The sequence below is a fragment of the Palaemon carinicauda genome, chromosome 18 (assembly GCF_036898095.1).
Source record: "Palaemon carinicauda isolate YSFRI2023 chromosome 18, ASM3689809v2, whole genome shotgun sequence".
NCBI classification, from domain to species: domain Eukaryota; kingdom Metazoa; phylum Arthropoda; class Malacostraca; order Decapoda; family Palaemonidae; genus Palaemon; species Palaemon carinicauda.
In genome coordinates, this window is record NC_090742.1 from 62974959 (window position 1) to 63002813 (window position 27855).

General features: G+C 36.3%; 1 protein-coding gene across 4 annotated transcripts in view; it reads right to left on the reverse strand.

The window, feature by feature from the left end:
- Positions 1-5421: 5421 nt before the first annotated feature.
- The window catches only part of CycY (cyclin Y), a 30296-nt gene continuing 7862 nt past the window's right edge, over positions 5422-27855 (reverse strand). For 2 of the 4 annotated variants that reach the window (XM_068392443.1, XM_068392445.1), the window contains exons 2-8: positions 24716-24816; positions 23896-24064; positions 20579-20610; positions 18431-18619; positions 17363-17496; positions 16742-16894; positions 5422-13694 (exon numbers count right to left, since the gene is read on the reverse strand). In XM_068392443.1, the coding sequence (XP_068248544.1) occupies positions 13409-13694; positions 16742-16894; positions 17363-17496; positions 18431-18619; positions 20579-20610; positions 23896-24064; positions 24716-24787 (1035 nt within the window). In that variant the 5' untranslated portion in view covers positions 24788-24816 and the 3' untranslated portion in view covers positions 5422-13408. Of the gene's footprint in view, positions 13695-16741; positions 16895-17362; positions 17497-18430; positions 18620-20578; positions 20611-23895; positions 24065-24715; positions 24817-25332; positions 25436-27855 lie in introns of all 4 variants that reach the window. The other 2 variants (XR_011047222.1, XM_068392444.1) reach the window with 2 other exon arrangements.

Below are 27855 nucleotides of genomic sequence, written 5' to 3' on the forward strand. Positions count from 1 at the left end.
TGAGGTGGGTACTTTGATTTAAAGGACCCCAATTTGTATACTGTAGTTATCTTGGAAAAATAAAAATTTCTTTCAAATTTATAGTTATTCCAATGCCTATACAAAACTTTTGCCCTTGAAAATAGACACACTCATTTGGCGGTGGAAGCCCAATAGAACCAAACTAGGTTAGTTTCTTCCCTAGACATGTCATCCTTCCTGGTCTCCTACAGGAGCGAGGGTAGAATTGCAAGTTCTTTCTTTGAGATGATATACTTATGCACTGACCAAAGTTGCAACTGAAAGCAAACAGCTTCACCAAGCCAGAAGGAGCATGTCTGGACAATTTCCTCCCATTTTTGTTAGGCTAATAAGAAGGCTACAATGCTTGCATGCAAGGTGTCAAGTCCTCCTTAAGTGGAACTACAGTGCCCTGGCATCTTCATGTCAACTTACATACAGTGAGATAGAATTGGGAAAGTCGTCAACTTATGTTTGAGACTACTTGGCACTGGGTCTTTGTCACTTTCTGTGAGGCAATGAAGGTGACAGAATCCCCATCACTCTTGAAGTTTAACATGATGAAGAACTTCAGACTAAACTCTCCAACTCTCTTGCCAATGCAGAGAAGGGAAAGTTTTGAGAGAAGTATCCCTATTATGCCCTCCTAAGGTTAACAGTAGGCATGTGTGCCATTGACCATCCCACCACGGGGTTTGAGTCCAAGAATAGCAAAGATTGCTCAAACCTCCCTATGAGCATGGACCAATTCCTTCAGGAAGAGGGATGCACTAAATTCTGAGCCTCTTCTTCAATTCTCTTAAAGCAGAGAAGATAGGCAGTCTTGAGGGAAAGACCCTTTGATGCTATCCTCACGTTAACAGATATGTGAACCCATGCCCTGAAGATAAGAACCATCAATTGCCGAGGCCCAAGTTCCAGGGTAGGCAAGACTGCTCGAAGTTGCCCATTGAGCATGGACCATTCGCCGAGGATGGAGTATCCAAACTCTACCGAGAAGTTTCTTCAGCAGAGGCAAGTGAGAATTTGATCCACTAAAAAGGGCTGTGGCCAAAGAGAAACTTTTTCTACGATACCAATTGTAGAGTTTCTCTCGGGACATTCTGAGAGTTAGTGGAATGGGACACCTTTTGGATTGATCCTATCCCAATGTCTCACAGAAGGGGCCAGAGAGAGGTGGACAAACTACGTTCCACTCTACCTGGACAGAAAGGTTACTTGAACCCTGTAGGGACCATTGCCTGCTCCCAATGTGTTAAAAAAAAGGTATCTACCATGCTGGGCTCAGAGTTTGGGAGACCAAGTCTTTAGGAAACTGTTACCTGGTGATCTCTGCCACTCCTCCCAGAAGAGGGGTATGGCTTCAGGGGCAGTGTATATCCTATCCTGACCTGGCATATGGTACTAGTGATTAGTGTGTCTAGGACCACTCATCTGTAACCAGTGCCACAGCAGTAGCTATCACACTGGGCTCACATTCCACTTAAAAGACCCCAAAGGATTCGGTTGATGAATGAGCCCCATTAATTCATTCTGATAGACTCACAACAGGAATGAAGGTAAGAGCTATAGTCACCCTCACCTGAGGGTTAGATCTGCCACTCACTCCCAAAGAAGAAGAGTGTATGCTAGAAGTCCCCAGGAACTTTTTGCAAGAAGCCTCTTGGATGACTACTGAAGAAGAAAATAGGAAGGGAAGGAGTAGGTAGAGGAAGAAGAGACCAAACTCACCCTTTTACCCTAGCCAACAGTTCTTACTTGTTACCATGAGTGCTTCAGTAGTTCCTACTGATCAAGAATAGGTCCACTACAAGTTTGCTGCTATTAGTAAGAGTAAAAATTTCCTGTCAAAAGGCATTTCCAGATATTTGTCCTTTGCCAGGCCGTGAGAGCGGACTTTCATTTACCCGAATCTTCAAATAGAAGAACAAGTAGTAGTCTCGATCTCGCCCTGGAAAAACTCCAAAGAAGTCATTCTAAGCAGCCCATGCTTAACATTCAGGTGGACACTCGTGTGAACAGCTGAGGAACTAAAAATGCTTTCAGAATGTATACAGTACAACACAAGTCCCTAGAGTGACCAAATGCATGAAATCCTCTCTAGAAGTTGTGTATGGAACAAAATTTCCTACTGAACCGTCTGACAAGTAACAATTCGACCCAAGGTGAGCAGCGGACTTATGCTTCGTCCCTGCGACAACTCGCAGAGTAGATGGGAGAAGGTTGTGCAAGACTTCAAGTTCCTCCAGTCACTTGGCCCATGCTATAACTAGCCACAGCCCTACATAATTGGCTACAGTCCTACAGTAATGATGCCCCTCATTGGATTAATAGGCAATGAACATGGGTGATTGACTCGTTACGGGACCAATTGGCTACCTATGGTACCAATCCCTTGGACTTGTACACCTGCGGGGGAAGCTGTACTGGACTCATGGTGCAGTGTCCTAACCCACATGAGATTGAGTACCGTGTGGGAACTGTTACCTTCTGAGCAGAATTGTTAAGAAACTAATGTAGAACAGGAGGAGGAAGAGGATAACTTCAGAAGACAGCATATTCTTACCCTTAATTGCCTAGGAGTTAGTGTTCTTTCCAGAAGGACCAACCAGTGCAAATAGCAGTCTATGTTAGCTTGGTCTCACCGTGCTGACTGACCACAAAGGTACCAGTATTTGATAAAGCACTGTAGTGGCTCAAAGAGTGAACAGTGGTAGCTGTTACCCTAAGCTTATGATTACCGACCGACCCCACAAGTAATGCTTGGCACGCAAGTTCTGTCAGCTATTACCCGTAACAGCATGAGTACTGGCGTAAATTATAGTCGCATCATTTTACTGTATTGCGCTCGAGACCAGTCCAAGAGAGGACCTTTCATCTGTAACTGATGAAACAGGTGCTGACACAGCAGGCTCATGATCGCTAACTGAAAGTACTGGTCGGCGTGTACCACGATAATTAACAATCTTTCATATCATGACAGGAACAAGAAAGATGGGCTCATACACGACCACCCTCTCCTGGTCTACGTTGCTGATGTTCAGTTCGAGTAGGACTATTCACCAGCTCTGTACAACAGTGGTAAGTGTAACACTGGCTTACGCTCACTTGACCGACCCCAGAAGCACCAATTAGTCGATGAGTACCATCACTCCATTCGGGAGGGAGAGATCGCAAGTCCCCAGGAAAATTTAGCAAAAACCCTTCCAATGTAACTATCTTCTGTGTTGTCATCTTTTCAAGGAAGAAATACCCCACAAAGGGAATGGAAGTGGGAGAAGAGACTGGTAGAGGCAAGTGGGAAGGTGAACTATTCTTCCCCTTGCTGTTACAGAGGAGTCATGGTCAGGCCCTCTTGATAAGTAAAGGTAAACTACAAGACCTTCCTATGCCACACCACAAACCACTACACTGGGGGAAGGAGAGCACCCACTGACACTGTACTACACGGAACCACCATCCAGGCAACACTGTTCAAATAGGATAACTCTATCCTGATGCACACATTCCACTAAGAAGCGAGACGAGTTATGCTTCAAGTTCGTCTTCCTGATTAGAAGAGTGAGAGCAACACTTCCTAAAGGGTGGTCACTGTTTATAGTCAAACAACACATGAGGGTTTTGAAGGTTTGTAATCACAGGAATAAAATTAACTCCACCACATGTTTACCTTTTGGTGTGCTTCCTCATAGAAGTGTTTGTGCTCATAAAAAACAAAAAACAGTACTTATCACAAATAAATGCAAGAAAAGATCAATAGTCAAAAGAGTAGCGAGATTTTACATCTGTATCATTTGCGGCCAAAGACGAAAGTGGCTAGTCTACGACAGGTGGTTGCTTTTGCTCCACCTGTCATTGACTAGCTACTCAACAGGTTACCCGTGTCACACAAGGCTTGGCACTCTCAAATGAATGAATGAACCAATGCATTACCTTGTTAACAATTCAATGGCTCTTCCTGTTGTAGACACATCCCTATCTCAAAGGACAAAAGCTTTGTATACGCATAAAAACAAACCTGTACATTATTTTTTTGGTCAATACAAGACACAAAGGCAAATTGGTAAGTATATAAAATGACTGAATAGTCTTCCCCATTAAATGCATAATTAAAGTAAGAAAAATATTTAGATTCAAAATGCTTTTCACATGGACCCAAAACCTATAAAACACTGGCTATAGAGTCAGTGAAATATGAGTGATAGACATCTGATAATACATAGAGGGGAAAAAAACTTCTTTCTGAGCAAAAGTGTTTTTATTATTGCAACTTAGACTCAAATATTTTGCATATAACCTTTTTATCTAATGTAAATGATTATACAGGCTATGCACAGCTCAAATAACCATACTTACAGATTACTTCACATTTGGCAACGGATAAAAGTCTGCAGAAAAGTATGAAATAGCATACCACTAAAGAATTCCTTAATGATCTAAATGCTGACTGATGAAATGATTGTACAAATAACTACGGCTCATAACCTGTAAATTAAAAAAATATAAAAACGAAAACCTATTCACCTCTAAATGAAAGTTCTTAAAATTAGATGAACAGGGAGAGATCCTGATAATAAAAATACCGTACTTATATATTCTCAACTTTATACAGTGTCAGAATTTAAAAAGATATTGTATATTTAAAAATTAATGACTAATCATGACTAATTTTTGTAGAAGAAAACAAACTGTTCAAGATCAAAATGGAATTGAAATAATTCTTAATAAAACTCATAATAAAACTCAACAAATCTAGATAAAGCATATCTTTCATCAGCAGTTCAGTGACCACTCACCCCTAGGCAGCTGTACCAGTACTCGGAATTCAATGCTCGAGAGATTAACCTACATAACAAAACGGTCAACTCCATCCAGGGAGAAGAAATCATGTGATAGGCATACAGTAATTCTAACCTACAGTACACCAATGACTGTACAATGAACAAGCTTAAAACTCACTATGCTGAACAAAAACCTGGGTTAGTCATTAGTCTTGCAAAAAGAGAAGGCAAACATGCTCTAATAAAACACAACAAAGGGCAAATATGTTCTCTAGATGATGCCGAAATTTGAGTACGCTCGGCAAATGGGAAAAACTGAAAGGCTATTCTGTCTTTAACCCTTTTACCCCCAAAGGACGTACTGGTACGTTTCACAAAAGCCATCCCTTTACCCCCATGGACGTACCGGTACGTCCTTGCAAAAAAATGCTATAAAAATTATTTTTTTTCATATTTTTGATAATTTTTTGAGAAAATTCAGACATTTTCCAAGAGAATGAGACCAACCTGACCTCTCTATGACAAAAATTAAGGCTGTTAGAGCAATTTAAAAGAAATATACGCCAAAATGTGCTGGGAAAAAAGTAACCCCTTGGGGATTAAGGGTTGGAAATTTCCAAAAAGCCTGGGGTAAAAGGGATAAAAGAAACCCCATTTTAAAGTAACACATATAGAATTATATCTGTAAAAACCTTCATAGCTGCCTTTGGGGTAATGTCACATAAAAAGGTGTTTTTTAGTCATTGGCTGATCATGTTGGAGCCCTCTAATGCTGAATACAGAACGAATAACCACTGTACTGACTGTGGTCATGAAAGTATTAAATTATAAATGATTCCACATACATAAGTTGGGATTTGTTAAATCTATAATAATAGAAAATAAACCCATTTGACGTTTGGAAGTTGAATTCTAATGAAGCGAACTCTAAAAGGACACAAGCTTCCATTATGATCCAACAGAAAAAAACTCCCACAATATGTTTTTGATAGAATGAAAAATTACTTATTAAAATTATAATGAAACAATATACAAACTAAAAATTATTAACATAAAAACAAAAAGAGTTAAATCTCTCCACCCCAAAAGTTAAAGTAATTGTAATTACTGAACAAATTAATGACACAAAAATTTCACTTTCAAAATATTTTGAATCCTTCAAAATGGATAAAGGCTAAAATAATCAAGAAATTATTTACTTTCACCTCAATGACAAAATGAGATATGACAGTATTGACCGAAAAGACCATTTACAATCTAATCTAACAAAAAGGAGATGAACATCATTGAAATTTTCGAAACCCTTCTATCCTAAGCTATGCTTGAATTGAGAGATTCCACTATAATCAATACAGTACACAGAAAGCTAGTTTTGATCGTTTAGAAAAAGAATCCGATATACATCGCTACCTCATTGCAAGAGGGTCGTAACTCCAAATTCCTGATTTTTCAGGAAACGCATTTGAAAGTTGCTAAGTCCTATGAATTTGATCGTGTTTCACAAATCTTCTTAGTGCCATCTCTCGGCCGCTAATTCACCTAGATTTACGACTCTTTTACCAAAAGATGCAGAATCAATTCGGCAATCTTGTACACCATATAACTCAAAACTAGCAAATTTGGAGTTACGACCCTCTTGCAATGAGGTAGGGACATATCCTAAATTCCATAAAAAAACGTTTTCACCTGATTCAGCAAAAAGATACAGCTGAAAAGCTTCTGTAATAATAAAGGAACAGCATCAAGTCGGGGGATATGAACAACGTCCAATACACTTCCACAAAAGAAGCCACCTCTGAATGGTACTGTATAAAAATGTGAACTGTGTTAAGTATAAAGACAAAGCAACTATTAAGGAGAGTATAATAATTTGCAATGTAAAATAGTTCATCTTAACCTGATAAAATGTTTAAGCTTAAGTCACGGCAGTTGGTTGATGGGCTGTAGCAAGTCCCTTCAGTTGAAACACTAGAGATCTGTCGAACTGAAACGCCCATCGGTTCCAACGACCTCGCAACCTCTCTTTTTTAACAATGTATAGACAAAGTTAATCATTATAAAATACATTATATACATTTTCTATTGTGAAATTAGAATGAATGGTATGAAAATGATTGCAATGACATCCGGAATACAGCAGCTATTATATACTGTAGAATGCCATGCTATAATGTTTTTTCTTTTATATACTTTTATAAACATACACAATATGTATATATATACATATACACGTAGTGAATACAGTATATTGTTAAGAGTCGGTCAGAACTAAGCAGAAACAATCAAAATAAATCTTCAACCAGAATAGATAATATATCAAGAGCTTCATTAAACAGTATTTTGTCAGTAAAGTTTACAGAGTATTGAAAAAAAAAATAGCAACATGCATAACTAGGAGACCGACCTGGGCTCGTAACTAGGAGACCGACCTGGGCTCGTAACTAGGAGACCGACCTGGGCTCATAACTAGGAGACCGACCTGGGCTCATAACTAGGAGACCGACCTGGGCTCATAACTAGGAGACCGACCTGGGCTCATAACTAGGAGACCGACCTGGGCTCATAACTAGGAGACCGACCTGGGCTCATAACTAGGAGACCGACCTGGCCTCATAACTAGGAGACCGACCTGGGCTCATAACTAGGAGACCGACCTGGGCTCGTGACCCGCTAGCATGTTGCTATACCAAATATATATACGTACATATGTGTATGTGTGACATTACCAGAAAATCTTACTGTAGCTTTGATAAAATTCTAATGATAAAAATTAATATAGCTAATTATCACATTTTGTTACATAAATGTTTACTCATAAAATAAATGAACACAATTTTTATTACTTAGCGAGTCAGCACTGGGAATCTTCCGTATCACTGAGGCCTTACCTTTTTTTAATTTATTCGCATTCTAGTAAATAAGCTTCAAAGATAGTAATCAGAGGAAAAAAAAGTTATATTTGTCTCAACGGACACCTAACACTACTTTCAAACTTCTTGCCAGCAAGGAACACTGCATAAATCTTCGCGTTTCATATCGAACATGAAACCACTTGCATATAACCAATGATTCCCATGATTTAACTATTCCACCCCAATGTAACATTTTGCACTGTTCAGGAAAGTTATCTTGGCTAATACTCCACTGACAGAAATCATCATACATAGCAAGGAAGGTTGATGGCGGCTTAGTACAACTTATATTAATTAGTATTTGACAAAAGCAGTAAATAATTTACAAGCAAATATTAATATTTTTCCCATAAAATACCTTAAAAGATGACACTCAGAAAAGAAAGCATGTGACAGTAAACAAAGTTAAAATTCAGTGGCAAGGCCAGTTCTGTACTGGTTTACTTCTAAATATGAAAATCTGAATAAACCTCTAAGACACATGCATCAAATTCTTGATAGATTGCAACATTTCTTATAAATTCTTTAATTATAACAGGCGAGTTACCCCAAAGGTTCTGCTTCCCTGATGAGTTTCACGTGTTACGCAAATTCCACTAGTAATATTTGTGCAAATTAGTAACCAAATTTTATGCCCATTTCAAAGACTCGCTTGACATTGAAATGAAGATGAAAAAATAAGTGAATGTAAAAACATGTGTTTCTCTTGGACAAATTCATACTCAATTTTGCACAATCTCACTTCACCAAAGTGTTAGTAAATATATAAGTAATGCAGATTTCTTACAATAACCCCTCTGCAATTACCACACAATTTATTTTGTTGGACCCTGTCACCTTATAAGTATGCATAATATAATCAAAACTGAAATAGGCTTGATCAAACACCACATCGCATTCATCAAGCTAACCTTGTTCGAATCCAAAATGAATCCCATGCATAGTAGACTCCCAAACAAATCTGTAGGTTTGGGAAAATTATAACTAAGAGCTTCTTAACTCATAGCAATGACTTACAGAAAACAAACCACCAAAATGAGCTCGCTGCAAATCCTTGTTTGTATAGACAGGAGGTAAAATCAACAAAATTGTAAATTTATTAAAGAGGTTATTCCATGACATGTATTGTCAATTTATAACCTTGAGTCAGTATATTTATTCCGGCAGGTGATAAGTTTGCTTACAGTGCAACAAGAAGTTATGAACACTTGTTCTCCCATTCTTCCGCCGAAATGACAGGGCAGACCACTCTTTCTCATAGTGGGCTGTATTAAAATATAATAGAGACATTGGAACAATCAATATATCGTCACCCTCATAAACTAACTGCCTAAGTCATTTTCTCCTCTTGTTGGGAAATAAAAAAACCTTCTCATTTCCTAATTCTTTATATCATTGTCTTGAGCTTAAATTAACAAATTCTAATTCACAAATTCTTCTGTTAAGAATTTGTGAATTGAAGCTCAAGACAATGATATAAAGAATTAGGAAATGAGGTTTTATTTTGGTTTCCCAACAAGTGGAGAAAATGACTTAGGCAGTTAGTTTATGAGGGTGACGATATTTGGAATAGTCTCCTGCTTTGCATTTGGAAATCTTCAGCCACCTCTTATCAACTTGCAAACACTGCAGATATCATAGGCCTGGGCGGTGGCAGCATTGCTTCAACAAAACACTCCACAGGATTCAAGCTCTTGGCCAGAATGTCTCTCTAATACCCAAAGTTCTTGACATATCTCCATTCTAAATGATGAAACAACCCAGAAGCAGAGCAAGTGTTAGTGGTTAAAAGATGGAAAGCTTATCATCCAGCATCCCCCCAAAAAAGGGGTTTCAAAATATGACTATAGTAATCTTTGCTGGAAATGCAAAGTTTTGTCCATGATATCAAACTCCTCTATTCTTTCTAGATATCATATACAAGCTAAAGAGGCCTGGTTTATTACAAAAGACGCTAGCCAAGTATTAAAATTGGCATTCATAATAATCGGCTTGATGCACCTGCAGTACACATGGTTATGACAGTAAGGTTTACAATTCTAACTAGCTGCAAGGCCAATGTTATTCAGGAAACTTAACCGTATGGCCGCCTTACTAAATCAACGACCAAGACATAAGGAAAATGTTTTCAAATTGGGTACTTTCTATTCAGTGGTTGTAACAAAGATTTTCAACAATATTTATAAAAGTATCCCAATCGATACCTTCCTATAGCACTAACACTAACTTCATTTAATTTTTTCAGATATGTGAATTGTGAACGGATATTAATAACATGAATGTTTTGAGTTTAAACCTTAAGGAAAGTTATTTATTCCTATTACAATTAATTCGGGCGAGTATTTAATCCAAAACTAGAATAACTGGTGAGTGTAAAGTCAATTAGTTATATTTGGTGCTAAATTTGAATGAGCAAAGTAATGGGTAAATAACTACCATACCTTCAATGAAAATAGCCTATTGTGTAATGTTAACTGGATTCTTCCTCAAAGCTATGAGTAGGCTTACCCTAAAATTTCCCAATAAAATATACTACTGTAATTCCAAGTTTCTGCATGTAAACTAATTAAGATCGCTACAACTGTTGTATGGTTGTTCATTCGAAAGATAAACTTAGAAAGAACCTTCAGTATTCCTTGGTTATGTGGTTAAAAGAATATTTAATATTAGATCTTCAAAGTTCATGCTCTTTCAATATAATGTATTCAACAAAGACAGTTGGTTTCAATAAACTTTGTTAATGTTGCCGGAATAATATTCGTTTAGTTTGAAAGTCGGCGGAATTAATTTTTTACAAAGTAACTACCAGAAAAATTCTCAAGTCATCAAATGAGGAAGAGGACCTAGAAATATTATCATCTAATTAATAAATAAATTTCAATTCAGAACTGCATCCCAGAAGTTAAAATTTTACTTCATACAGCATTTTGAATCTTGCATTGAATAATTTCTTAGGTTTAATATAGTAATTGAGAATTAAATCAATAGGTGAACTGTATATTAACAAGAGCCTAAGAAGTTACATACCGAGTAAAATTTAAATATTACCATAAATTGTATTTAAACTTGAAAAGGCCAATTTATAAGAATATTCTATTTGGAACATAACATCCAGCAGGCCATTATGTATCTTAAAGATTTTAAACAATGAATTCCAGCATACTGTGAAATCTATACAGTACTAAGCTTACAGTTTTAACAGTACAGACTTGAGAACCCCAAAACTTAAAGTGTTCTTACAACCTCTTGAAATGTTCTAACCAGCCAAATCCTATATAAAAAAGGTTATTATGGATCAAGTGAGAAAATCTAAATATATCAGCGTAAGTTGTTAAACAATCAAGTCGCCCAGCTGCCACCCAGAATGCTACAAGGCTAAGGGCACCAATATTTGGGAAATCATTCCAGTGTAGAAAAAAAAAAACGAGAAATAAACTATCGGTATAGAATAATAGCTGAAGATCTTAAGCAAGATAATAGCAAGCCTGTCACCGTTTAAAAGGAACAAAATCATTCTCTTAAGGTTAATAAGTGGTCCCTTTCAAGAATTTACCCAAATTCCCTTATAAAAGACAATCTATGAAAAAACTATGAGTCCTTATCAATTGCCCCTTATTAGCAAGTCCATTCACATAATATTTCAAACTATTTTCTTTGCATCCAGCTAGGCAATAGAATAGGTAAAAATCTTCACTACCTCAAACAGTCAAAAAATAACCCAATGGAAATTCATAACTGATATACAGAATTTGGGTCTTGTGGCCCATCCTTCGACTATTCTTGCCCTCCAACATCTAACTTTTACTTCAAGGTGAAACTAGGGTTTTACCCTAGATGCACTGGGCACTGAATGGCATCACATGCCACAGCTCCAAGCTACATAACCAAATTCCATAAATCCAATGTAATCAAGTCCTAATGCTCTACAAGCCAATCAGACATTGGCCAACCGGGGGGAACCTTGCAGTTGTGCTATGAAGTAAAAGGTTCGGAGTCATATAAACAAAAATCAACAGTATTGCTCTTGAGGTATTTCATTCAAGGAAATAAGAGCTATTTCATTCAAGGAAATATTACTGCAAGGGGAAACACGAAAATTTCTTGGCACCAGTACCACACTTCAAATGTGAAAAGTATCCATTACAATACCCACAAAGGCGTAATGCTCCTCTTCCTGACATAACCATAACTGCACTGCTTTTTAGATTTATAAAATTTATGAAAAATCAATCGGAAGTCATAGTTGCTCACCCCGCACCTCTTTCCCTTCCTTTCAAAAGTCATCATTATCTCATTTTTTCTCTTGCCTGGTAGACAATTGATAACTGACTACTATGGTGAGAAAACACTACTTGAAGAAAATACTGGAGTTCTTACTGCCATTGTAAATAGCATTAGCATTTCATGGCAATCTCATATGGTCTAAAACAAGAATTTGTTACAAGTGTAATGATTTTCAGATATCCGACATAATGTTTAAAATTTCCAAGTTGAAGAAAATTCCCATTTAAAAGTTACACTCAATAAATTTCTTGAGAAATAATGAAACTACCACTTCAACATTTCATTCACAGTGAATGAACAATTAGAGTAAAGCACTTTGTAAATCACTAACAGCAACTTGCAATGAAAATTTTAAACATTGAGGACCTCTGAAAAGTCTATACAGCTTCACCATGAATTAAAAACAAGACCATTCATAGGGAATGGAAGTGCCTTCTGCCAAAATTGAAAGATACAGGTGAACTGTACTTCAATATTGCACTTTGCGCACATTATACTAATCAATTGATAAAATAACAGATAATAAACATAATCTAGAAGAAACTATGTCTAACTACAAAAGCTGTTATAATGAATCATGAATATGCTAGAAGTACAACAATGTTATAAAGAGTTCATCATAACACAGATGCAACAGCTTATAACTGGGACATAAGGAAGTGGCACATCACAGTATATAATGGCTCGTTTTTTTTTTTTTAATGATTATCTGTCATCACAAATGCTTTCACTGCTGTCATTCCGTTCCTGACCAATAGCGAACTGTATAGGTTAACAAGGCTCAATATCATCCATGGTCAGCTAGGTAAATCTCTAAACAACAGCTCGTTATACAAACTATCACCGTCAGTTTCTGTAATTAGGGTTCTTTCAAAAATCCGTATCCAGTCATTTACGCAATCCAAAATAGAAAATCTGAAACCATTATCCAGGGGGTAAACTTTGGTCTGCTGAAAACACCTTGTTATTCAATAATCATTTCATTATACATGCTGTAAAGATAGAAGTATTGTTCTACTTTTCCAGGTATAACAACAATATTTACTCAAGATCCCTTCAATAGCTCCTGACCACAATAGAAAATCTACTTTTTTTAAAACTTTTATTTACAAACACCAAGTGCTGCACAAGCAACTTATCATCTTTCTGTGACCAGGAAACATGATAAAGTATTGAATTACCCTTCTCCGCCAGTTCTACTTTTCACTGGAGACGAATTTCATTCCCCCAGAGAAAAAGAACGCAACCTGAATATGAACGACGATGCGAAGATCAAAGTTTACCCGATGGTCCCAAATTAGCACATGTGGCAATACTGCACGCATTCACTGGTTTCCATACCTACTTAGGAGTGCATCAAAGCAGGTTAATGAGCCACCATCCCTGCATTCAAATTCCTCTGTGCTTGTTAATACTATTTTGGACCCAAGATCATGAAAGGATGGCTATTGAGCGACGGGAGGCATTGTGGATGTTATCCAAACTGCTCCATTTCTTATGACCATTCTTTCCTAATTGGGCAGCATATTTATCTTCACAACTTCGCGACATCGCCTCTAATTTCTGTGCACGCTCTTTGCTTAGAGGCTCTGATGGGAACGTTAGGTCATTGGCTTCAGCTAGGGTCCGTAAGCTGAAGTAATACTTTGCATATACGGAGGACGGTACATTGATGTTGAACTGGATCATGACTAAGTACTGACGTTCCAACTCATTCCTGAAAAGTTCTTAGTCATTACAAATTACATTTTTAGGAAGTTACTCGTCAAGTTAAACAAGAAAAAACTGAAAATATTATTTTCTTACTAAACTTCGATTTTTTTTTTTTTTATACAATACTTGCCTATGTTCATATTGCTTTGTTATCAAAGATCAACTTACACTGCCCTTGACCAAAAAAACAAAAATTTCCTGATTTCTTTACTCTTGCCCACCAAGGCAACTTCTGGCTAATGGCCACAAACTAAATCCCCTTATATTATTATTCAGTTGTGAGGTGAGTGGGCATTTATATGAATATCAGCTGAATATAGAAATAAAATAAAAATTATCATTAAAATTTCATTCATTTCTATGAACCTCCCAGGATGTTCACATTGCTGACTCACACACACATTGATGTTAGTGGACATGAAGGAAAGAGAAGAACAATAATAAATTTAGTCTTAAAATAACACTCGTTTATACACTCGCCTCTCAAGTCTAATTCCTCAATGACGAACCTCTACAACTGATGGTTATAACTTGTTGCTCCAGATTGTGTTTCTACATAACTCTTCATTACATGCAGATACTTTACCCAACAGCTTCTGTCCTAATGGAACCAGAAAACCCTAGGCTAATTAATTCACCCATTGATAAATTGAAAATAAGAACCAAACTTTGACATTCCCAGCAGCTATTATGGAACCTAAAACCCAAGTCTTGATAAGAAAACCAGGATTTTTCAAGGTAATATATAGTGAATATTGATTTTGTGAGCTACTGAGCTGCAGGTAAAACTCTTTCCTAAGACAGACTTGCAAAAATTCATTTACTCTTACTTTCAAGTCTTTCATCTGAATTGTATGGAACTCCCTTAAGAGACTGTGACCAATCTTTTTAACCAAAAAAGACAAAGACAAGTTTGGTTGGTACTACTGGGATGCCACAGCCCACCCTCCCCTATTATCCACCACATTTAGTTTCATATACTGAATCCCCTACTGCTGCTACCTCAGCGGTCACCAAGGCAACTGGTGGAAGCAGCAGGGGCTACTGGAACTTCGTCACAATCGCTTGCCATTCATTCTTATTTCTAGCATGGTCCCTTGCCTCTCTCACATCTATCCTCCTATCTCCCAGAGCTTTCTTCATTCCATTCATCCACCCAAACCTTAGCCTTCTTCTTGTACTTCGCCCATCAACTCTTGCATTCATCACCTCCTTCAGCAGACAGCCACTTCCCATTCTCTTTATATGGCCAAACCACCTCAACACATATCCACTCTAGCTGCTAAATCATTTCTTACATCCATTCTCACCCTCACTACTTCGTTCCTAACCCTATCTAATCGAGATACACCAACCATAATCCTCAGACACTTCATCCCGAACAAATTTAATTTCTGTCTCTCCGTCACTTTCATTCCCCACAACTTCGGTCCATACATCACAGTTGGGACAATCACTTTCTCATACAATCAGGCATGACTGTGTTAAAGCAGGTCTAAGCTCTAAAAGTAAACCTAAATCGCCAGTCTTTTTCTGAATCCGAAATAACATTTGGCGAGGGGTAGATGGAGATGGTTTGGAGATGCTCTTCGCACTCCTCCTAGAGAGATTAGTTAACCAAACATTCAACTGGACTCCGCAAGACACTAGATGCCGTGAAGTAGGAGGTGATGAATGGAGAAGTATTGATCTAAAAGCTCAAGACAGAGACGACTGGCAAAATCTAACCGAGGCCCTTTGTGTCAATAGAAGTAGGAGGCGATGATGATGACTCTATTCATAAGGACGGAGAGTTGAGATGTGTCAACTATCTAGGAAACAGCCCCTTCTCCGAACCAACCTTAATCATTTTATTAGCGGACATCTTAGGAATAAGGTTACACAAATACTGGAAAGACGATACTTTCTCACTTTCATGGTCTATCTCAGAGTTTTCCTCTCCCTTATTTTCCTGTCCTACAGGAAAATTTCAGTGAACATCAGCCGATTTCCTGGTTTGTTTACCATATGAAACAGGGGTAGCTATGGGAGCGTGTGGACTCGATATCTTTAGAGGTTCGGTGAGTGTAGAGAATATTCAGAACCCTTACTGACTGAAACTATTGATATTAGAATGACTATGGAGGGTTGGGTAAGGTTTGGCCATGGACTGAGAAGGACCAGAACTATTAACGCTAAGGGAGGATCTACTTGACTTGTGAAGTTCAACAAATGAAGCGAGTGATGTCAAGAGCTTATGAAGCTTATCACTATTGAAAGATGGCTGAATTTGAGTTGTCTAAAGGGGGAGACATGTCAACATTTTCATCATCCCTATTTTAATCAACTAGCCTAATCTTACTGTGGCTTCTCCCCTGAACTAACAGCGAGTTTTCTTTTGCCCTTAGAAACTGTTAACTTGATCAGCAACCATTGAAACATAATTTTCCATGACAAGTCCCCGGAGTGAAACACTCACCACAACAATTATTCAAATGGAAGTAATGACTCAAATACCATACAGTAGACATAGGGAATGTGGATCGTGATCTCCCAAAATTATTCCTGTGCACATTTCAGGCAATAATTGCGGATTGAACCAAGGGAAGACACATTAAGGGCAGTGCGTAAAGAATCTAATAACGTATGATTGCAGCCGTTCAACGAAGGTAATTGAAGACTAGCTTGACACAGAAACTTGGCTACCTTCCACTTAGTGCTAGAAGATTCTATTCCCTCATTAAGAGAAGGTTATTATTGAAGAAAAAGAAAATGGGAAAATTAAAATTTATGGAAAACTGTCAATTAAACCGAGTTTCTGAAGAAGCAATATGAACGTCATGGGAGATTCATAGAAATTAATTATTTGTAAACTACTATTTGGCTTCATCAAATGGCAACAGAATCCATCAAAAACATTTTAAAAGTGTGGGTGTATCTAATGTTTATAAACCCTTCTTTTTCAGTAATATATCTTACCACGACAGGGATAGACTGGGTATGAGGGTGGCCGTCCCAGAAGCCTTGTGTAAAAAAAACTGGAAAACGAAACAAAATAAAAAATGATCTTACATGTCATCAACAGATATGTCCTTAAGTATTTGGCAATAGTCAACATTCCACACAGCCTGGTCATCCCAGACTTTACTGGCAAGGATAATAGCACCAAGCACAATACGCTTCCAGGTTCCTGGCGTCATGTCAATATCGGCATAGGTTAGTAATCTGGAAAAGACATTGGAATCAGGACAGGAATGTTCATACATTTTTATTACTAAATCTGTCTTATCAAATATGCAGGATATATTGTAATGATGATTGCACACAACAACTGAAATATTATAATGTAAATAAGGGATTTTCACAAAGGAAAAATCTATTTCTGGGAAGACACCTGTGACGGCCGGTGAAAGAAGTCCTTCTTCACACTTTTCTAATATAAATCTTCCAAATATACTAGAGAAAGATAAAAGCATGGAATGCAGAGGTTACTACCCTCGCGCGATCACCTTGTGGGTGTCGCGTATACAACAGGGGCGTGTGAAAACCACTATTCACAGGCTGTCTTCCATTTAGATAATCCCTTCATCAAAGGGAAGGGCCGTGATTTATAATTAAAAATCAAGAAGTAATTCAGTATATCAAATTCATCTTCATTAAAGAACAGGAAATGTTAAGGAGTGTTAACTTTACCTTTCAAGGTACACTAAAGTGATAATTGCACATTCAGCAGTTAGTTGTGCCGCATTAAATAAAGTGCGCACAAATTTGTAGATATGCCGATGTTCAGGGTTATGCCTGTCGTAATCTGTTGGAACACCATCCTTCTGCGCAAAGAAAATAAATCACATCATCAAAATGGCAATAAAAAAATCCAAGAGCTTCATAATACCTAATTAGTATACTGTATGCACTAAATTTCCAAGACAATGAAGTTAAATTTATAAGTCCCATATAGAATATTTTATGCATAATGAAGAAATAAATAGCTATGTGAAACAAATACTTTTACTTGAAAAGACAGAATATAATGCAGGTAAAGCCTGTTGAAGGCACTAACCTTGAATATACGACAGTATGCAGAAAACTTTGATTTTACATAAAATTACAAGACCTGTAACATTTTACTGAATATAGCAAGAAAAACTTGTAAGAATAAGTTCTCCAAATCTATGTAAGAGAGAGCTAACAAGCTTTCTAAGGACATCATCTTCCTTTTTTCCAGAAAACTGGGACATAACTTCACTCAGGGTTATTTTCCCCCTTTGGCTCTATCCTATATAATTCACTGGACCTAATCATAAAACATGAAAAAACCATTTCCTTTAACAATGGTATCCTATGCGAGTTGTAATATTGTACTTGCTGTATTATTATCACTATTAATTGCTAAACTGCAACTCTAGTTGGAAAAGCAAGATGCTATAAGCCCTGAAGCTCCCACAGGTAAAATAGCCCAGTAAGGAAAGGAAATAAGAAAAGTAATTAACAATTAAAATAAAATATTTCATGAACAGTAACATCAAAATAAATATTTCATATATAAACTATAAAAACTTTAACAAAATATGAGGAAGAGAAAAAGCATAGAATAGTGTGCCCGAGTATGCCCTTTGATTATACGAAGAACTTGTATAATCACTTATAAAAGTCTAATTCTGTGCAGCCTAAGAAACAATAACATAATATACTACAGTACATAAAAAACTATCATAAAGTACTAATACACTGAAATACCAGGAATGAATGCAAGCAACTTACTGTTAATGGATGTAATTTCTCATCAAATATATCAAGAATACGATTATCGGCACGATTTCTTATGTGATAGCATATTGCAAGTGCAACGCACTTTATTGTGTTTTTAAGGTTAGGCTGAGAAACTGTGGAGTCATCCAAGTATATTGTGGAACAAGAAGAGGACTTCTTAAGGGTTCGACCATCATCCAGCTGAAAACAAATGCAATGGTTTACATTACTAGTTCTCAGAAAAGACATATTGGTAGCATTACCATATTAATCTCCCTGTCAGTATTTCATGTCACGAGAAAAAGTGTTTTTGCAGCTGACAATATTCAATTGCAACTGACATCCTCTTGGCAGTAAAAAATTTGGAAATAGTTATATAATAACTTCCACTTAAAAGAAAAAAGTATATGCCTTTAACAATCATTCTCAGATCTCATAATAAAATATTCATGTATTTCATATTGCTTAAAGTACTGATATAAATACACTGTTGTTTGATATTTTTGTCTCTAAAAAAGTAGAATATTGTATGTATAAACAACAGAACCCAAAGAGCATTAATTTTTCAGATTCAATATCCAAATGAGTAAATCATTTTAGCTTAACATAAAGGACCCTATTGTTTTACAGACAGATGAATATCAGTGGTAGCAAAAATAATGTACTACCTTGAGTCCACTGTCAATTATCTGTTGACATTTTCCTCTTTATAGGTGATCTGCTACAATGTGTACAGAATTTTCCCCTAAGGTTCTTTACAGCAGAATTACCAGTATTCCAATTTCCTTAATTCTTACAGCCTTTTAAACATAAATAATTATGCTACCTCTTTACAGGATTGCCAACCTCGTAATTAGCGTTTGCCTTTTTAAAGATATTTGTTTCTTCACATTCATGGATACAAGTTTCATGGATTTGATTATTTACTGGGAAAGTATAACTAAAATAAATATTATTGTTTCTCAAAACTTTCTGCAATATTGATCTGTAGCATGCCACATATGCTATGACTTGATATTTATCTCTGGCTTCAAGTAGCTCACTTTACAGGCTGTATGCATTTTCTTCTTTTTTTTTATAATTCTGACCATCTTTTAAAACTACATCTTCCCAGACTATGAGATTACTTATGCGTACAATAAATTCATACGATATCCTATATAATTTAGCTTTATACATTTGATTATACAGTGGCAGTTTTAACCTTCTATCATGTGAGGTACAATTCTAGATGTTTCATTTCTGCTCTTGCTAAATGCCTTATATTGGAGGAGCTTCAGAATTTCAAATTTGTACGACTGTTGCTAGCAGTTTTGTTTAATAGTTTATCCAATAAACTGTATACATTTTAAGAATGGTTATAATATATCAGCAAGCTAAGTAGAGTAGATAGCCGCTCTAGTCATTCAGTTCAAAGCCTCCCTACTTCCTTAATTAACATCTGTCCTTTCACAGGTACTTGGTCTTAATTCAGTTCAAAGCCTCCCTACTTCCTTAATTAAGAACTGTCCTTTCACAGGTACTTGGTCTTACCCTAACCGAGGTTGAATGGCTGGACCACCTTCACTAAGGCCACTCAACTTGACAATCAACTTTTACCATTAGGAGAGGAATTCTAGGAATCATGATATTCCTGTACATAATGGTCTCAGACATTTATTATGGGTATTCTAGACATAAATTTCTATGAATGTTAGTCCCTAAAATGACATGCCATTCACCAAACGTTCTTGTGAATCCTTCAAGTCTTAATAGCAAATTGATCTTCCCTCTAAAGGAGTGACGGGTTTGATTTTTTCCTTCTTTGAAGAATATAATCTTCTTCCCAGCAAAGAATGCCCTCTAAAATAATATAAATATTTATGGAAGAAAAATTTAATGACTATAGTCCATTTCTTTTAGCGAGGCATATTTGCACCGACTCGCAGCGGTGCCCTTTTAGCTCGGAAAAGTTTCCTGATCGCTGATTGGTTAGAATTATCTTGTCCAACCAATCAGCGATCAGGAAACTTTTCCGAGCTAAAAGAGCACCGCTGCGAGTCGGTGCAAATATGCCACGATAAAAGAAATGGACTACAGTAATAACCTTGTGAAAAAATCTATAAAGTAGTCTATTTGTACTTTATCACTAAAGAAAACTTAAAACATAAATTCACTTACTGTACTTCTACTCCTTCTTCTGACTAGTCCATCTGAAAAAGAAGTTACTTATGAATTACAACACATGAAAGACAGCTATAATTCTTTAAAGATAAAAACTACCTCCACCATATGCTTTCAGGAGTACAGCAGATTAAATGGTATCAATGCATTGAGCACCATGATACAAAAGTTTAAAAGACCTGTAGTAAATAGTAACATAAGTTAACCTCGTGCAATTACTAGGGCATTTGCAGTGTCCCCTTATCTTCTAACTGCACCCACTCTCTTGCATTTGGCCCCCCCATCATTACTGCTTCATTATTTTCATTTTTATGTAGGTAGTAACATGAATTAACTTTGTGCAATTACTAGGGCATTTGCAGTGTCCCCTTGTCCTCTACCTGCACCCACTTTTGCTTTTTTCCCTCCCGTCATTACTGCTTCACTATTTTCATCTTTATGTACAACCTCTTTTAACTGTTACTCGAAAAACAAATCTACGGATGTCTTCCAGACCAAATTTATAATTAATCAAATCAGACAAACGGAAACACTTTAGATTTGACATCAACAATGGCATATAGTAAGCTTCCCAATAATGAGAACAATTCCCCATACAAAGGAAGATGAATCCTACTAAATATGATAAAGAATATAGCCAAGAAGTAAATGAAGTCTCCAATCGTTTATCCAATTTATTACCGAGGTAGACCTCCAGAATAAAAAAAATGCCGATATATTTTCAAGGTGACACAGGTACAGTAATAGGTATTATTCAGTTATGCAGTAATCTAAAAACAGACATAGCATGATTGGGTATGAGCCCTTAAAGAATAAATGGGAACAATAGTAAAACAGCAACATTTGAAAAAGAACAATGATATAAAAAAAAAAATAATAATAATAATAAATAAATAAATAAAAGGCTGAAGGAAGAGCACATATCCTTAAGGGACACCAGTGGAGGTAGAATGGGGCAAACTCAACAAGTTATGTATGACTAATACAAGAGTACAAATGAATAATCTCCTTTACTACATGTCAGTTAGGCCCTGTTTAAAGTATTCATTTGATGTCAAGAGTAATACAAAAATTTCAAAGTTTCAGTGAAGATTTACCAGGCTGAGTACAAGTAGGAGAATAAAACTTTTATACTGTGTTTTTCCTTTTGTACTAATGAATGTCAAAATCTTGTCACTAGATTAATCTTTTATATCATTAGTTTCATCAATGCCCATGTTTTCCACATTGCATATTAAAAGATTACCCTTTTGATAATTATATAATATTCAACGTTTCATTCAATCATAACAGGTGAGGTGTAAGGCTCTTTACCAAAGTTTCAAATTTCACCATTACTCAGAAATACTACGTACATAATCAACTAGAGGGGTATTCAGTAGAGAGCATGAATTTGCCTCACAAAGGAGTCCTAATTTGCTCTTAACTCCACTATGTACTTGTACTAAGATGTATTTTTTTTTTTTTTTTTTAACCTAATGGATTTCTCCTTGGGTCATAGCCCCAATTTCCACCAAGTTTTACTAAAATTGGCTCTAGTTTTTACGTAATGTTCACAAAAAAAAAAAATGAACGAAAAAAAATATCTATCATTTGCTTAACATTGCAATTATTTTCAAAGTACTGCCGAGTACTTGTACAGTACTTTGATGTACTTAATCCAAAATGTTACAGATTCATCCTTGGGTCAGTACAACTACCTTTTCTAATTCCAGCTTGCTCATGTATCAGCATTTCATTATCTTTTTATCTAGTCTCTTTAGAATCAGCAGACTACATATTTTCATGACAACTGACGTGAATGTGATGCCTTTATAATTATTGCAATCAGTCAGGTCTCCTTTTTTTTTGCCATTTTCACCAACACTCCTCTAACTCCCATTCATCAGGTTTTGCCTGTTCATGCCACATTTTAAATTACAAAATAATAATATGTGTTCTGGGGGTAACTTCATTTTCAGCCAGCATAATCTAGGCAATTATGGCATCATAACCAATACAATACAGTAACTTTACAGTCTTATGATTGTTTTTTCCTAACTTCAGTTATGTCAGTTTAATTTCTATTAACTTGTACCCACATCAATTATGGAACCACCAGCAAAAAGAAGACAGTATGAGTCTAGTTTTAAATTAAAAGTTATAAAAGCAGACAAGGAATCGAAAAATTGTGCTGCCGCTAGAACACTGTGACAGAGAAGATAGAGAGTTTTATTGAGAAAAAAGGGCTCTGCTTAATCTAAAATTAAGTTCTTCACTACCAAATTCACTATTGAAAAACAAATATGCTAACCAAAATGTTATTACAGTACTGCCGTCACTAACACTACCATTAAAATTATCAAAATGTAGAGAAAAAGAAAGATAAGGTTGATTCTATGTTTACAGTACATTTTCTCAGCTGGACTTGCATAGATAAAAGTAGATTTGATTAAGGAATTTTTCCTCAAATAGGCTATTTATCAGGAACTTATGCTAATAATACATTTTGTTTACCTTATCAATTGTTATCATAATAAGGCCTAGCGCTAACCTACCAATAAATCTCACATGGAATTCAATGTGTGACTTTTGGATCAGTTGTACAATACCACCCTTAATTTTCAGGGGTCAATTGTAGGATTTAAGGAAGGGTTCTCCTATGCATGGAAATATATACAGTAGTAGACATTAATATTTAATAAATTTACAGTACTGTAATACCAAACAATAGCCTTGAACCAATTCAGTATATGGGAGAGCTTCAATAAGTTAAGATCCATAATGCAATGAAAAATTAAAGTTATGTTATATCCCATAAAGAAAATAAAAACACAGAACAAAAGAAACCAAGTACATCCGCAAATAATAGAACACTAAAAAAAAAATATGCTAGCACGTGGAACTTTAGAAAACTAAAATAAAAATATGCCAGCACATGGAACTTTGTGTTACTTGCTTTGAAGATAGGAAAGAACAAAGCTTTTATGTATACAACATACAGCCACAGACATGGTAACCAAATTAAATTTATGTAGTTCTATCTGGAATGGGCTCTGTGTAACAATTAAGCACCCAGCATACCAAGCCCAACTGGGGACCAAAACCCTGCAGTTACACTATTAAGTAAAAGTTAGAAGAGGTCGGACAGCAAGATGGAAGGAAGGAACCGAGAAGGGAAATCAAGAAGGATAAAAAGCAAGTGTGGCTAGGGGCCAATAAAATACTGCCAAGACCCTTAAGTAATGCCTACAGTATACTGTTAAGTGCACCAAGAGAGCTACCTCTCAACAAGGAGTATAACTAGACTTTACATGCAAACAAAATGAACTTACTTTCAATTAATTGCTTAGATTTTATAAGAAACAGGGGTCCTGCCGTAGGGTGCAGACTTGGGTCCTGATCCAAGTCATCAGGCTCTCTCTCACTTATATGTTGTAGGTTACACATGTGCTCTTCGGAGACTTCCTCTGGATGGGGATCGCCTGTACCTGCACCAGGGCCCTGGAATATCAAAAAGAGTGTCAGACCAACAACAGGAAACTAAAATATAATAAGAAAGAGAGTTGCCACAATTCTTGAAAAAATAAGAAACAAATGTTAATATAAAACATTTAGGAAATTAAGAAGCCTTATCAAATGGAAGCACAATGAAAACTGTTTCATTTTACTCCTAAATATAATGCAACAAACAATAGAAAGCTTACTTTAAAAAAATTAAAAAGTAAATGAGGAGAACCATTGCCCAATATCATCCTGTTTTCCCCTAAGATTTTGTTAATCTCACCTTCCCCCTTCTTTTATTATTAGCTGGCATTTCTTGAGATTATCACAACTTACAATCAACTTCTCATGATTAAATGTTCTTCATGAGATTACCATTAAGTTCTGTCCCAAGAAAGGGCATAAAAAACAAACAAAATATAAGTACAAACACACAGTACTGTATATATAAAATCACACATTTTAATACAGTATTGTAATGTAGTACTTTACATTATTTTAGTATTCTAAAATGTGCTTACTCAACACAAGCACTAGTGATAGAATTTCTTTTCATAAATGCACCCTTCTCCCTGTAAATGGATATATCCAACAACCAAACGATTAACACTAATAACATCAGTATTGAAACACAAGCAAATAAACACTGACCTTCTGACTGGAGGCAGAACGACCCGAACTCCGGCCTCCTGGGTAAACGCAACAGCTGTTTTTGTTTCCCATTGTGACACGTTATCACTTGCTCCCCAATGCTGTGAACGTAGAGTAAAGAACATGTAAAATCTTTCATGTTATCCTTAACCTTTGGTAAACATGACTTAAATGTACAGTATTGTGTAATACTGTAGCATGAAACACTACAGTATACAGTACGTATAGTAATTCCCCTAGATATAGTTGATACATCAACTTGGGCATCCAGATTATAACCCTGAACTCCTTAAGTTACAATTCTAACAAGGGAAGGATCCTTAAGTTACAATTCTTACAAGGGAAGGATATGTAAGGAAGTGGTACAGTACTTCTCCTGTATCCTTGATACAGTATGGTGTTGATGCAACAATGATGAAACAATTTAAATATTACCAAATTGCATATTCTTAAATCTGTTTAATTGTCCAACTATCTTTATTCTGTGGTTGGTTTTATCTGATTTAAAAAACTTGAGAATGGGAATTGAATTTGAATTTACATCTCTGTCTGTCTGTCTGCCTGTAACCCTATTTCATTATACATTAGTAGCAAAAACTCAAGGCAAATTCACTAACTCTTTAATTATATTGTCGGTTTTATCAGTTATAAAACTTGGACCATACGGCCCAGGAGATCTTTCAGTGCTGAGTTGCAATGGTGGGGTTGCCAACAGTTGTACTAAGAAGTAAAATTATTATTATTAATCATGATTATTATTACTATTATTATTATTACTAGCTAAGCTACAAACCTTGTTGCAAAAGCAGGATGCTACAAGACCAAAGGCTCCCATAGGGAAAATGGCCCAATGAGGAAAGGAAATAAGAAAATAAATAAACTATATACAAAAAGTAATGATTAAAATATATAAAATATCTTAAGATCAGTAACAGCTTTTCTAGATCCATCATTATGAACTATGAAGAGAGACTTGCAACAGCTTTTACAACAAACATATTTGCTGCAAGTTTGGACTTCTAAACAGAACAGCAAGATGGAAGAAGAGAAAGAGGGAATGATTAAGTAGACCTCTAAGAAGTGCCGTTATTGGCTGATTGGACACTGTAAAAGCCCTTTGTAATGCTTACAGTGCACTGGATGAGGTGCTCAAATGGCACAATCTCTCTACAGAGAACCTCACTGCAAAAGTGAAACACGTTAAAATTAAACCAAAATCTCTCCATCTATCAAGTGAAGATGACTGATGCAGAAGAATAATGCTTTATGATGTGGATTCTCCTGTGAGACAACCCAGCAACAACGTTTCTACTTTACGACTTTTATCTATAATCAAGAGGCGAGAGAGCGTGCTAGAAATAGGAATGAATGGCGAGCGATTGTGACACAGTTCCGGTAGGCCCTGCTGCTTCCTCCGGTGCCTTAGATGACCGCGGAGGTAGCAGCAGTAGGGGATTCCGCATTATGAAGCTTCATCTGTGGTGGATAACGGGGGAGGGTGGGCTGTGGCACCCTAGCATTACCAGCTGAACTCGGTTGAGTCCCTTGTCAGGCTGGGAGGAACGTAGATAGTAGAGGTCCCCTTTTTTTTTTTCATTTGTTGATGTTGGCTACCCCCCAAAATTGGGGGAAGTGCCTTGGTATATGGATGGATGGATGGAAAAAGGGAAAATTGATCTGTTAACTTGGCTCATTCATAGCCCTTGGCAGGTTGACAGTTTACTTTCCAATAGAAAGCAAATTAGTAACAATTTCACTTTATCAACCCAAACTCACTTCCTGGCCCCTATCTAGCCACCCTTCTGAGATAGAGTACTTGAAGACTTTGATTACATCTAATCCTTATCCAACATTTCCCATATCTATTACTCTGTCTCTTCATGTGACAACACATAGTTCTACTTATAATAATAATAATGAGAGAGAGAGAGAGAGAGAGAGAGAGAGAGAGAGAGAGAGAGAGAGAGAGAGAGAGAGAGAGAGAGAGAGAGAGAGAGAGAAATTTCCTTCAATTCTATCTTTTTCGCAGGTGCCTACTTCAGGTGTGATTCACAAGATCAAACCACAAGAATAATCCTATGGAAAAATAAAAGATGACAAAGAAAAAATGTCTTAGCAACAAAAGATACTGTCCAGTAGCCTCAAATTTTGAAAGAAAGACATGAGGCACTCTGTGGTTAATGAAATTATAAAAGCAAAACCCTGCCAAAGAACAAAGTCTAATTACATAAAAAGAAAATATATCGATATCCAATTAAATGTAAAGCAAATGAAAAAGATGAAAGAAAAAAATAATCTCGATCTTGGGAGGGCGAATACTGTAAAGGTATACTCGTCAAAATAAAATGTGTTTCTCTCAATATCTTTAGCACATTAGGACAACAATATACAAATCCCAATAAAAAAACTCCAATCCCTCCGAACCTCTCGTTTCATTCCGTGTCACGGGAAGACTTTTATACAAAAGAAACATCTCCCATTTAATACAACACTTAACAGGATGCAAAATATCACTTTACTTTCACCAAACATCAAAAGCATCACTTCATAAAAAAGAAAATATAAATATTACACTTCTTTAAAGCTCTAACAATCTGGAAGTGCATGTACCCTGCGACAAGAGAGGTGAACCCCACTAGAAACAGCATAAAAAATATGGCCTTTTTTTTCTGCAAAATCATTCATGCTCAGTGTTGGTAATAACTGGCATTCAAATTTTCATCTTCAACTTCAATTACCGGACTTTTGTTATCGAAAAAATGAAGAACTAGTATCACTGCCGCAACACGATGACCACCCACACATCTTCCCGTTACCTACAATCCACACAAACTGATCTCCATTACTCATCCCCCACGGCCACAGTTGCAAGTCATCTAATCTCCATTTCATGTTGGATACTGTATTTATGCCAGCAAGGAATGCCATTTCCCAAACCCTATGACAATACCCTATTTTGAATGTTCATATCATTATATGAGAAGAAAAATATTCATTAGTTAACTGTAAAATAATGCCAAGTATCAGTATTATAAAGATGCTATATACTCCAATGAAACTTAAGACACTGATTTTGTACTGTAAACTACCATACCTTCTTTACTTTGATAGGAATTAAACGTATAAAATTAATATAGTAT